Here is a 12,380-nt window from a genome sequence, read left to right on the forward strand (position 1 = left end):
CAAGTTTAAAGGTTCATTATAATTTATGTTATATCACTTTAGATACTTAGAATATCTCATACATTTTCATCTCTAAATTTTATAAACCATCGTGCATAAAAATCTTTAAAAACTGCATTTTTCACTTTAGGTGCAATATTATGTTTTTTTCGTAAATTATGGCGTTTGAAACCGTCATAATCACACTTTCAGAGTCACCGTAATATTCTTGTTTCAGTTACATGTTCAATCCGTTTGAATTTATTTTAATGTTATAAAGGTGATAATGGGTTTCACCTTTTATGTAACCGGTTACACACTGTAAAAACGTATATTTTCATGAACCATTATCATTCCAAACATTTGCAAAATTCATGGAAATGCTACAAACATTCATATTGAAACCTTCATTCGAGTTTTACCTATTAGCATAAATTTTTTGATAATATTCATTTGAGAGAACGTATTGAAACAACTTATGACAACAACTTATAACATTGTTCATAAGGGGTTTTCAACATACTTTCATAATATCTTCAAGATAACTATGCTTTATTTTTTGTATTTTAATTCAAAGTATAAAATACAATATAACAATGATAAATTTATTCATTTTTACTTAAATAGATCAATTTGATAGGCTTAAAAGGCTATTTATATGGCATGTGGCATAGCCTTTTGATTATGAGTAATCAAAAGTAAGTATTTGTTTTATCGTATCCACAGGGACTGTTGCAATATCAATGTCGTTCAATAGTTAATATGGTTTTAAGCGGAAGTTTGTAAGATGTTTAATTTTGTAAGTTACAAAATGTAAAACGGACGAATGATAAAGAAAGTTTCAGAGAGATGAGACTTGCTAGGATTAGATTTCATCCACCAATAGAATATGCAATTTACTAATTAGTTATACAATACCTAAATATTTATCAATATCATCACGTATCACTCACAAACAGAGTTTAAGTCTAAACTTCTGATGAGGTTTCTACATTATTGTTTAATTGATGATCTCTCAGCCTATTAAACAATATGACATTATTAAGAATTGATATTTCTGTGAATGTAAAATTTAAATCTATGTCTAGCATTTAGAATTTAACAGATTATTATCTTAGATCAAGATTCAAAACGTATTTCTCAATATCAATTCCAATCTATAAAGTTAAAGAGTGAAATAAAGATAACATTGATATTAATGCATAAATAGATCATATATAATGCCATGATAATTAAACATACATACTTTTATGGTGAACTAATCCATTCCCAACAAGAAAGGGATTTAGCTCTAGGCATTATAGCCTATAAGTTTTGACTCTTTCGGGGAATCCCATGAACATGCATTTCAGCGTTATAGGTTCGACCTTGTCTTGCCTAATGTGAGCATAAGATACATAGCCAAATACTCTAACACAGTCGAAGAACATCTATTTATCAAATATGTTACCGAAACAACCTCTACCCAAAACGCCTTCTTTAACCCATCATTAGTCAACATGCATCTAACTCGTTACAAAATGGTTCGATTAAATCTTTCAGCCAAACCATTTTGTTGGAGAGTACCTGCAGTAGTTATGTGCCTTGCAATACAAGAGGCTGCACAAAAACTATTGATCGTCTCATTACAAAATTCAAGGCCATTGTCGGTTCTCAACCTCTTGACCTTTCTGCCAGTTTGATTTTCTACCAGAGTCTTACAACTTTTGAAATTCTTAAAAGTATCATCCTTAGTCTTCTGGATGAACACCCATAACTTTCTAGAATAATCATCAACTATGGATAGAAAATATCTTGCTCTTGAATGTGATGGGCACCTCGCAGGCCTCCAAAGATCAGCATGGAAGTAATCAAGGGATCCATGTGTTCTTTGTTTACCTTTATTGAAGTAATCAAGGGATCAGCATGGAAGTAATCAAGGGATCCATGTCAGGTAGAGGCGATTAACCAACTATTTGGTCATGTACAAAGTTTTGAGTTTCGACCACAAACTCGCTGTCGTCGTCTCTTTCCAAACCTGTCAGAGAACTTTATCACTAAGGCTCAATAAGATGGTGTTGTACGCTTTCTCTACCATAGTCGTTTTCTCTTTCTCTACTAATGCAGCGTCCATGGCTGCGGCTCCCTTCAACGCTTCTAACCAACCCTACTGAACCAGTAGGGCTATCATCTTTAAGCGCCACAATATGAAATTGTTCACTCCGGTGAATTTTTCAATCTCATCCTTTGTTGACGACATTCTTCTCCATGTTCACTGTACCAATTTGTTGTGAAATCGATGCCAAGAACAAAGTATAATAGGTTTATTTTCTTATAAAGAAAACCCACAAGGGTAGGAAAGATGGAAGCAAGAAGAACACAATGAAATTGGTTATAAAATGTTATTCTTTACTTTCTCTTTGAAAGAAGATTACTAGTGTTTCAGAATAACAAATAAGTTCTCTCTGCTCAATTAGGATTTGCGGTGTGCAATGATAAGAGACTAGTATACTATTTATAATAAAACTAACACACTAAACTAATGGGCTTTTACACACAGACCCATTACACAAGTTAATTACGGAACAAGCTAACTTAAACAATTGGGCATAACCCAAATCGACATGCTAACTAACCTAGCATACTTCAACTACATCATGTGAACAAACTTCGACGACATGCTAATTTCCTATCAAACTGTCAAACCTAAAAGCTACCCTTAGATCCTACTAGAGTTTGATATAATATCTCACATCATCATTGTCCCACTTTTGTCTCTCTCTAGTTTCAGCAATTGTTTCATCTTCTTTTTCTTCAGGTTTTGGAATGTTAAGGACATACACCACTCTCAATGTTGTGATAAGGAAGTTCATTTTTATTATTTGCTAACGAATAAAATTCCTTTCATCAAAATTCTCTAATTTCACAAAGTTAGAAGTCATCTCTTTTAGTGAAACAACCATTCAATAATATAAATTGTTCCTTAAGATTGTTTGGATTTTTTTGCTTTTGTTACTACAGCAAAACTCAGAGAAAATGGAGATGGAAAACTGAGAAATAAATTTGCACGATAAATTCCAAAGCGTGTATTTCCACACTAACCTTAAGGAATAATCCACCCCCACCAATCCTTATATGTTGGATACAAAAGGATTTACCGACAGATTTCTGGCAGGATACTTTGTAATCCTTAAGGAGAATTGCACAAGCTCTCTAAACGTATATGTTGATAGTATTTTACAGAAGAATGTTTCTTTCACTTACTCTCATGCATTAGAGAAGAGAAAGATGATTTAGAATGATACTGTAATTGAGACATGTTAATTTTTTGTTTTGTTTTGAATCAGATGCCAGGAACCTCTAATTTATAATGAAATTCACATCTGTTTGGAAACAGAAAACATCTCTTGAAAAGAATTAGTAACGTTCCCATAAAATTTGCAATGTTCTGTTAGTAAGTTGCACATGTTCCTAGATAAAAGATAACGACCCTCTTTTCATTTTGAATCAATTTATAGTTAAATAAATAACAAAATCATTCAAATATTAAGGCACGATCAATCCAATGACTTGGCACATTACAATAACAATAATTATTACTAACCATCAAAGTGTGAGATGCAAAATATGAATATAGTATTTATATCATTATTTCAAATAATACAATCATCTAACTTTTATTACTTTGGAAATTCTTTCACATTTTTCTAGTAATCAACTTTGTGCTTGTTACGACTTAAATTTTATATGTAATATAATTTTTGTATTTAATTTAAATATTATAGTTTATTTTAGTGGTCCACCCGCATTTTTTCTTGGTTCCACCATTGTGTGTAATCTAGCTTTTGATCTCTACGGATCACCCTTTCCTGTTGTTTGTTATGTTTCTCTATCTCCCAAAAACAATATATATCTAAAAATCTAAAGTGAAAAGCTATTTATACAAGCCTGAAAAAGTCACTTGCGCTCAGCCCTATTATGTGGCGCTTAGAGCAGCTACCTGACAAAGAACTTAAACCGCCATAAATGGAGCTCAGCACGCTCTCCTCTGAATTTGGTTCTTTGACGGCGCTCAGCATAGCCCTGCAGGCAGCTTTGCACAAAAATGCATGTTGAAGCCATTTCTTTGTGTTTTGATGACCAAAGCTCCTCCAATGCATACATACCTACAAAATAAGTTGCAATTGATTAAACTACACAATATTTACATGATAATCTACTAAAACTAATATTCACACAAAAGCTGAGATTTTGACTTATAAATTCAATGAATCAAGCTAATGAGTGTCACTATTTCATACAACTATTCAACACAATTGGGCCTTCATCATCTTTGTAGCTAACTCTTTATAAAAAAGTCGAAGCCTTTTCTATTTAAAAAAAATTGACCAAATCTAAGTCTGTATAGACTAGACCATAAACTCCTGTTAGTTGGTTTGACGTATTTACACCCTTAACTCTAGCATGTCTGGTGCTAAATGTTTATTTTTTAATATGAGTCTTGCTAACGAATGTCATCAGTACATTCTTTAAACATACTAAATAAAGATTTTTTTTTTATAAAAGTCAATAAAAAAATTTATCACTTTAATCATTTAAAAAGTATCAGAATGACAATGGTTAGCATTTCCTTTTAAATATTAATTTTTTTTCTTTTTAAATATTTATAAATAAATATTAGTAGTACTATGTAACGCTTTCTTTCTTCCATTCCAAAATTCCACGTATTCATCTTCGTCGTACTCTGTCACTTTCTGTTTCTCTCTCTTCCACCTGTTACCGTCTCTTCAAGTTCCCATCCTTACACGTGCTTCCCTCTCCCAAAAGCTATCTCACACGTGCCATCTCTCACCCAAACAACTCCCTTCCTTTCTGTGGTGCAACAAATAAAAGTTAGAGAGAGAAAGTAAACTCGTGTGGAAGGAACCAATATATAGAGAGTCACAAAAAATGAGATAATAAACAAAAGCATAAAACATTTTTTCTCTTGGTCTTGCCCATGTAGTAAGTAGACTAAATGGGTTCAAAGTTTCAATCTTGTTTGTTTCTTTCTTAAAATCTCAAAACTCAAAGATCGCATCTTTCTGTAAACAATCTCTTTTATTTATTGTAAGAGACTGAATCTCGTGAGTTTGGTGTGTTGTGTGTATCAGTTTTTGTTTTGAATCTTGCACCGATGAGGATCCGTAAAAGACACCCTATTTTCTCTTCTTCTGAGTCTATTTCATCTTTCCATCTCTCAGATCCCAACCAGTTTAACCGGTCACCGGTCATGGTGCAACTCAGCGACGGCACTCATGCTCACACAGAACTAAAACCTTGTTCTTCTTCAGCTTCGTTGCTTGTTCCAGCTAGTTCGAGCTTGGATCTTTATCAGCCGTCTGATCAAACACTCCCACTGATCGGGAAACTAAACAACGGCTACGATTATCCACCCACCATCCAACTAAGTGGGGTACACAAACAGCACAACAAGCAAGATCCTTTGGTAAGCCGAAAAAACCGTTTTTATTTTATCTTGATTTTTTCTTTTTTAAAAAATTTCATGATTTGGGTTTTTTTAAGTGCACTTTTGTCTAATCTGTTCCAAGTTGTTTCCTCTTGCGTCAAATTTATTTAATTTATTTTTCTAAAAAAAAATGATTTCACATCCAGAAAAGGGGTCTTACATTACATCCATTTATTTTTTGTATGGTTGATTTGATTTACAGGATGAGAAGGTTAGAGGGGAAGAGAAAGAGAGTGGAGACAACAAAAGTAATCATATCAGGTGAGAATATATAATCAACCTCACACTTTTTTTACTCTCTTATTCTTTCATGAAATAGTAATAAAAGTTCAAGTTTATTAATCAGCTTACAAAAAGAAAATTGTATTATAATTTTTATTATTTAAAATAAATATAGCAATGAAAAATACTGTTGAAGAAGGTGTTGTAAATGAGATGAATATTGTGTATTATATTTGTATATATAACCAAAGAAAGCCCATCCTTCTTTTCTGTAAATTGGGTAGCTACCACCATTTTGCACTACTAGCTGCTATAACTGGTCCCCATCCTCAACAATAATATTGCACTCCTATTTATTAATATCTATATATTCTTCTTTCATGTAAATTTCATGTGTGTATGTGATTTTTGGTATTTCTGGGTCTAGCAAAGGAGATATCTTGCTTGATTCTCAACTCTTTCCATCATCAACTACTTTTGCTCAAGGTAACAAACACTACTACTACTTGGTTATTTCATGCATGTATATAGTTTGGAGAGTGGTTTAATTAGAGTTAGAGTTATATATGTAGATGGGAGATGGTGCGAGGGAGAGAAAGCTATTCCATTAAAGAAAAGGAAAGGAAGGTTAGAGAATGTTGGTGTGGAGAGTAATGATAGTAAGAAACCGAAGAGTAAGATGAAGACGAAGCTGAATAAGAGATGTTGTATGAGAAAAGACAACGATGAAGATGAAAAAAGCGAAGCAAAAGTAAATGATATTAAGAAGAGGGTGACAAAAAGGGGAAGTGCACTAATGGAAGGTTCGCGGTGCAGTCGTGTTAATGGAAGAGGATGGAGGTGTTGTCAACAAACACTAGTTGGTTATTCTCTTTGTGAGCATCATTTAGGGAAAGGAAGGTTGAGAAGCATGACAAGTGTTAGAAATAGATCTATCGGAGTTTCTACTACTATTACTACTACTGCACCAAACAATGATGTTGATAGAGATACTAGTGCTTCATCATCTAATTCTGATATTGTAAGGAAAATCGCTTCTGGGAATGATATTGTTGATAAGTTGAAGAATGATGGTGCTGAGAAGAAGCCAGTGATAATGATTAAGAAGAGAATGAAACTTGGAATGGTTAAAGCAAGATCCATGAGCAGCTTATTGGGACAGACAGACAACAAGGTTGTTATAGTTGAAGAGAATAACAAGTAAGACCGAAGATATTACAACAAAAATGATTATTATTATTACATGTATTAATATTTTGGTGTTAGAACTATGTTTTATATATTCAACTTAGCATGTGCTTTAATTTGGTATGCTGATATATATAAGGTATAGTAATAGTATAATATAACATATTATAATTATTTTCATAATATGAATGATGCTATTATTTTGTGTTATATTTTCCAATGGATATTTTAGTTTACCGAATATATCATGTTCATATGAATATTATATGTCATTTTCCCATACCTTTATAATGATAGATTTCATGTGAGGTTTTGTAATTTTCAAACAATAGTTTTACATGTAACTCAGATGATTATAACCGTCTATTGTGGTAAGTCACCCCATGCATATTTAATGGTTTCAAATGAAAATTTGTTGAGAGTTTGCACACGTGATATAGAAGAAGATATTCTGTATCTTTTGATGATATTGTGGTGGAGATTGAAAATTTACTAGTTACAGCTTGATAGTTTTGGACATGCACATTGTATTTGTCTTGATGTTTTATAGACATCTACTTGCATATAGGTGTGGAAATGGAAATTATTATTAGTATTAAGTTTTAGAAATAATTTGTTTTGGTGTTTTTTAGAAATCTACATGCATGTAAGTAAAATTTACCGATCCATATAAAATATGCATTTATGGGGGGATATTCTACACTGATAAATCGGATTATGGTGATCCCTTTAATTAATATTATTTTTGCTTTAAAAATATTCTAAGCAATTTTAATAAATAGTTAATCATTTACTATAGTTATCTACCTACCTAGTTTTTATTAATCATTTAAATAAGCTATTTACTCTTAAACAAATTAAATAAACTATTTTTTTAATAAGTTGAAAGATTTTATTATTGTTTACATTACAAGTTAAGAATATGTGCTTTGGGTCAATTTTGAAGGTGGAAGAGAGATGCTATGATGGGAGGATAAGAGCTATCTAAGGGGTGAATGAGGCTAATAATTTGGAATTGGAGCCAGCTATTTGGTAGGCCAGTGGTATTTTAAAATGGATATGGATTTGGGAAAAGTTTTAAACTAAAGTCATCCCATAATAATGCTTCAAAAAGATAATAAGGCTAAACACAATTTCAGAAGTCTTGGTTGTGAGGGCATAGGGCATGTAAATGCCTTTACTTAAAACTAGTGGTAAACCCGTGCGTCCGCACGGGTTCTGGTGTGGCTTGGACTGAATTTTTCTTATACATATAATATTAAGAAAAAAAAAGTGTTTTATATCAAATTGAAATATAGAAGTTTTAATGTATAAACAAAAATATTAAATTAATTTAAAAAAATTCAAAAATACTTTTTATTTATAGAATATGATATAATAATAATAATAATAATAATTAAAAAATGTATCAAATATTTAATACATTTAGGTTGTAATATAAACATTAAAAAAATATTCCATTTAAACAAAGAATAATTTGAGCCATAAATTGGATGTTAGTGTGTTTTAGATATAATGACAATTTAAAGTAGAATATGACAATTTTATAAATCAAAACAATAGAATATGAGTTAGAATCATCTTCTATCCATTCAAATAACATCTAAATTAAACTCAAAATTAAGTATCCCATAAAAAATAAAAAACCTGTATTTTTTTTTGAATAGTCATACTAACAGGCTCTAATTTTTTCTGAATTGTCATATAAACCTGTATATTCACAGGATATGAAAGATTTGTCATGCAGATCAAACTAAGAACATGGTGGTCTAAATGGTAAAATCTATTTTTTTGGTATGAACTGTGGGGGCCAAGTGAGGATCAACAATCCTTTTCTTAAGCACTTTGGATAAAAAATGATTGTATTCATGTAGTTAAACTATACTCTGGTATAAAGCATAAATACTACCAAAAATACATTCAAGTCCTCCCAAAGGAAATATGAGAAAACTTAAAAATGTTGAGTATACCAACATTTATCTTATATTTGTCTTGATAAATATACACTTCCATTTTCATAGCTGCAAACTACACAAACTGGTTTAGTGTTTACTATACAATTTATCATGATTAAATTTATCAAAGCATCATAAAGAAAAAAAATCAACAGAAGCCCTATAAGAAAAATATTATCTCGCTTGCATATTTAATCTAATACAACATAGCACTTGCTCTGGCAGCTCATAAACTTTGTTCCCCTGAACATGAACAAATATCATACGATAATAATTAGTAGAAGTATAACATAAAGTTCATCAAATGTTGTGTCAAAAGAGAAAACTACTTACCTGAATTGTAAGGGTAATATGTAGAGTGAATTCGTTTAATCTGTCAGTGAATTTGTTTTATTTGTACGATGCTGCTTGATTTGTAAGCAGCCTCCTTTTCAACATTAACTGTATCTGCAACAGCCAATTCTGTGTCTGCAGTTCTGCAAATGATTGACAAATTTGCGTTCTTCAATAAGCGTTAAAGTTGTTCCTGCTCAATATATTAAAAGTAACAAACTCTTAAGATAGCATAAATATGGCAAACACAAACATTAATAGAGAAAGAAGACAGGTTCAATTGGATGTTGGATTTTGAAAACAGCAGAAAAGAAGCATAAGCTAATATAATTTCGACATCAGCAGAAAATTGTGTAACTAATGGTTGAATTTTATGATCGTGTTGAGTTGAAGTAAGTTTTTTAAGCAATTAAGTACATGAGATATATTATATATACCTGATCAATTGCAGCAACTACATCTGCAAAAAATCCTCCAAACAACATATAGAGTTATTTGTACACAACAATCCTGAAAAAATTGCATCAAAAGTTTCCACAAACAATAATCAATTAGAGTATTATTCAAACAATAAACAAATTAAAAAATTAAACAGATATATTATCACTAAGTCATATATATTGTAAGCATAACTTTGTTGTATGGAAAACATATACATTGCAAGGAAACACACTTATCTTGGGGTGGAGGCATCTTCCTCACGATTCATTTCTGATGTAGTCAAGATAGCAAGCATGATCACGAGGGCTCAGCCTCAGTGTATCCCTAGCATAACAACCAGACAACAAACATCATATATGTTATAAAGTCATTTAGCTGTAATTTTCAACGGCGGTGACAGTATCGTAACTCTTATATCGGCTTACTTTAGACGGCTATTTAACAACCCATAAGGGCCTGTAAGAATATATAATAAAAATGAAAATCCTTAATTAAAATATCTGAAACCAAATCAAAAACTTTTTTCACAACAGGTAAAATATCTGAAACCAAATCAAAAACTTTCTTCACAACAGGAAAAATATCTGAAACCAAATCAAAACGTTTCGTAACATTTGCAGGGTAGTAAAAATATCTCAAGAAAATGACCAGCCAGCATAAGAAAACAAAAATACATTGTGTAATTGACCGATAAAGCCAAATTCAATGAAAGTATTAGAATCTGAACTCACAGTTTTAATATCATTGAATGACGACAGAGTTCCTGATACCATGGAATTCATCTTTCTTTTCTTCAATTCAAATTTCTGCATAGTAAAATATGCATGAAGTAGCATGTATTTAGCATCAATATGCTGCAATCGATCATGAAACGAAGAGATCAAAGAAACTAATTCATTACAACTAAATCAGAAACAATCAATATTAAAATACAATATAATTAGAAAGTCGAGTTAATTACGCATCAAAAGAAAGCAAGACCCCTTGTAGCACTGATGCATATTATAAATCCAAATAGATCCAAATATATCCCATATCAAGAATAATCATTGTTTCTTCAAATTCCACCGACTCAACACCATGGTAAATCATGGAAGAAGCACTACATTGATAGCGATAATCTCAACCGGAGAACAAAATTGATCAAAATACCTTAGAAGTGATCTCTTTCGAGCCATCCTGAACAACGTTATCAGCAAAAGCAGCAACCAATCACAACTCACCAATCCCCTGAAAAAATTCAACACAGGCAACCAATCAATCAACAACCCAACCAAAAACAAACTAACTCAAACAATTCAATCACCTGTAAAACAACAGAGAAATAACACACATTGAGAGTATCTGCAAAAACTTAGAACTAATCTTTAAGAGGATGATTCACTACACTATTTTTTACTCATGGTTCCAACAAAATCCATCTCTCATCCCAATTATCAACTAACCCAATTATCAACTAATCCCAATTATCAACTTATATAGCATAAGCACTTATTGTAGTATAAGCACTTTTTGTAGAGAAAAATGATGATGACGACAGAGATACTCATTAGATCTTTCAACCACAAAAAACCCTAAATACTAAATCAAAACCCTAACTACAGAACTGACATGAAGAATCAATATCTACTCACTCGGTATCGATTCGGTCTCACCACAGCTACACAATAGTTTTTCACCAAAGAAATTCCTACCCGGTACAGTTTTTCAAGTTTCAAGTTGCACTGGAGCCATCAGAAACCCCACCGCCGGTGAATCTTAGCCCTTCCATGTAAGCTAACATCACTAAACCTGAAACAACAAACACTAAATAAAAAATGATGATGACGACAGAGATACTCATTAGATCTTTCAACCACAAAAAACCCTAAATACTAAATCAAAACCCTAACTACAGAACTGACATGAAGAATCAATATCTACTCACTCGGTATCGATTCGGTCTCACCACAACTACACAATAGTTTTTCACCAAAGAAATTCCTACCCGGTACAGTTTTTCGAGTTTCAAGTTGCACTGGAGCCATCAGAAACCCCACCGCCGGTGAATCTTAGCCCTTCCATCTAAGCTAACATCACTAAACCTGAAACAACAAACACTAAATAAAAAATGATGATGACGACAGAGATACTCATTAGATCTTTCAACCACAAAAAACCCTAAATACTAAATCAAAACCCTAACTACAGAACTGACATGAAGAATCAATATCTACTCACTCGGTATCGATTCGGTCTCACCACAGCTACACAATAGTTTTTCACCGAAGAAATTCCTACCCGGTACAGTTTTTCGAGTTTCAAGTTGCACTGGAGCCATCAGAAACCCCACCGCCGGTGAATCTTAGCCCTTCCATGTAAGCTAACATCACTAAACCTGAAACAACAAACACTAAATCAAAAACAAAATCGAATCTGTCTGAAACTCAATAATGAAAATGAACAGTAAACACGAGTAAAATTTGAAACCCTAAAAATTAGGAAGGAAGAAGAAGGAAAGAAGGAATCACTTGCAGAGAGAAAAAAATAAGATAGAAAAGAAAGTGAGAGAGAGAGGGAGAGAAAGAGAGTAAGAAGTGATGTTTTCTTTTTTTTTGCAGAGCACATGATTTGCTTTGGCAAATGAAAAGTTGATAAAAAGCAAAATGAAGACATTTAATTGGACCAAATGAAAAAGTGTCATAAAAAGTAATATTTGGACACATTTTAACCCTCAAAATAATAGGTGGAATTTTTTAACAAAAGGTTAACTTGGTCTTTACCAGGTACTTGTA

General features: G+C 32.1%; 1 protein-coding gene and 1 long non-coding RNA gene across 2 annotated transcripts; one reads left to right on the forward strand and one right to left on the reverse strand.

The window, feature by feature from the left end:
- The first annotated feature begins 4,943 nt into the window (after positions 1-4,943).
- On the forward strand, positions 4,944-8,115 carry LOC131621508 (uncharacterized). The gene is made up of 6 exons (XM_058892557.1): positions 4,944-4,962; positions 5,202-5,446; positions 5,670-5,728; positions 6,117-6,175; positions 6,262-6,889; positions 7,824-8,115. Exons 2-6 carry the CDS (start codon positions 5,231-5,233, stop codon positions 7,852-7,854), a joined length of 993 nt encoding a protein of 330 aa, XP_058748540.1. The 5' UTR covers positions 4,944-4,962; positions 5,202-5,230; the 3' UTR covers positions 7,855-8,115.
- A 2,660-nt stretch (positions 8,116-10,775) lies between these two features.
- On the reverse strand, positions 10,776-12,168 carry LOC131621504 (uncharacterized). The gene is made up of 3 exons (XR_009289611.1): positions 11,827-12,168; positions 11,534-11,690; positions 10,776-11,397 (listed from the first exon to the last, which is right to left on the reverse strand). It is a non-coding gene; the product is annotated as an uncharacterized LOC131621504 (long non-coding RNA).
- Between the last annotated feature and the right edge of the window lie 212 nt (positions 12,169-12,380).

The sequence above is a fragment of the Vicia villosa genome, unplaced genomic scaffold (assembly GCF_029867415.1).
Source record: "Vicia villosa cultivar HV-30 ecotype Madison, WI unplaced genomic scaffold, Vvil1.0 ctg.000009F_1_1_2_unsc, whole genome shotgun sequence".
In the NCBI taxonomy this organism is placed as follows: domain Eukaryota; kingdom Viridiplantae; phylum Streptophyta; class Magnoliopsida; order Fabales; family Fabaceae; genus Vicia; species Vicia villosa.

Excerpts from the sequence above, each read along its gene's own strand:
- LOC131621508 (XM_058892557.1), top strand. The coding sequence starts at position 5,231 with ATGGTGCAACTCAGCGACGGCACTCATGCTCACACAGAACTAAAACCT. Across the intron at positions 5,729-6,116 it reads AACAAAAGTAATCATATCAG|CAAAGGAGATATCTTGCTTG; the intron begins GTGAGAATATAT and ends TTCTGGGTCTAG. Across the intron at positions 6,890-7,823 it reads ATAGTTGAAGAGAATAACAA|GTGGAAGAGAGATGCTATGA; the intron begins GTAAGACCGAAG and ends TCAATTTTGAAG.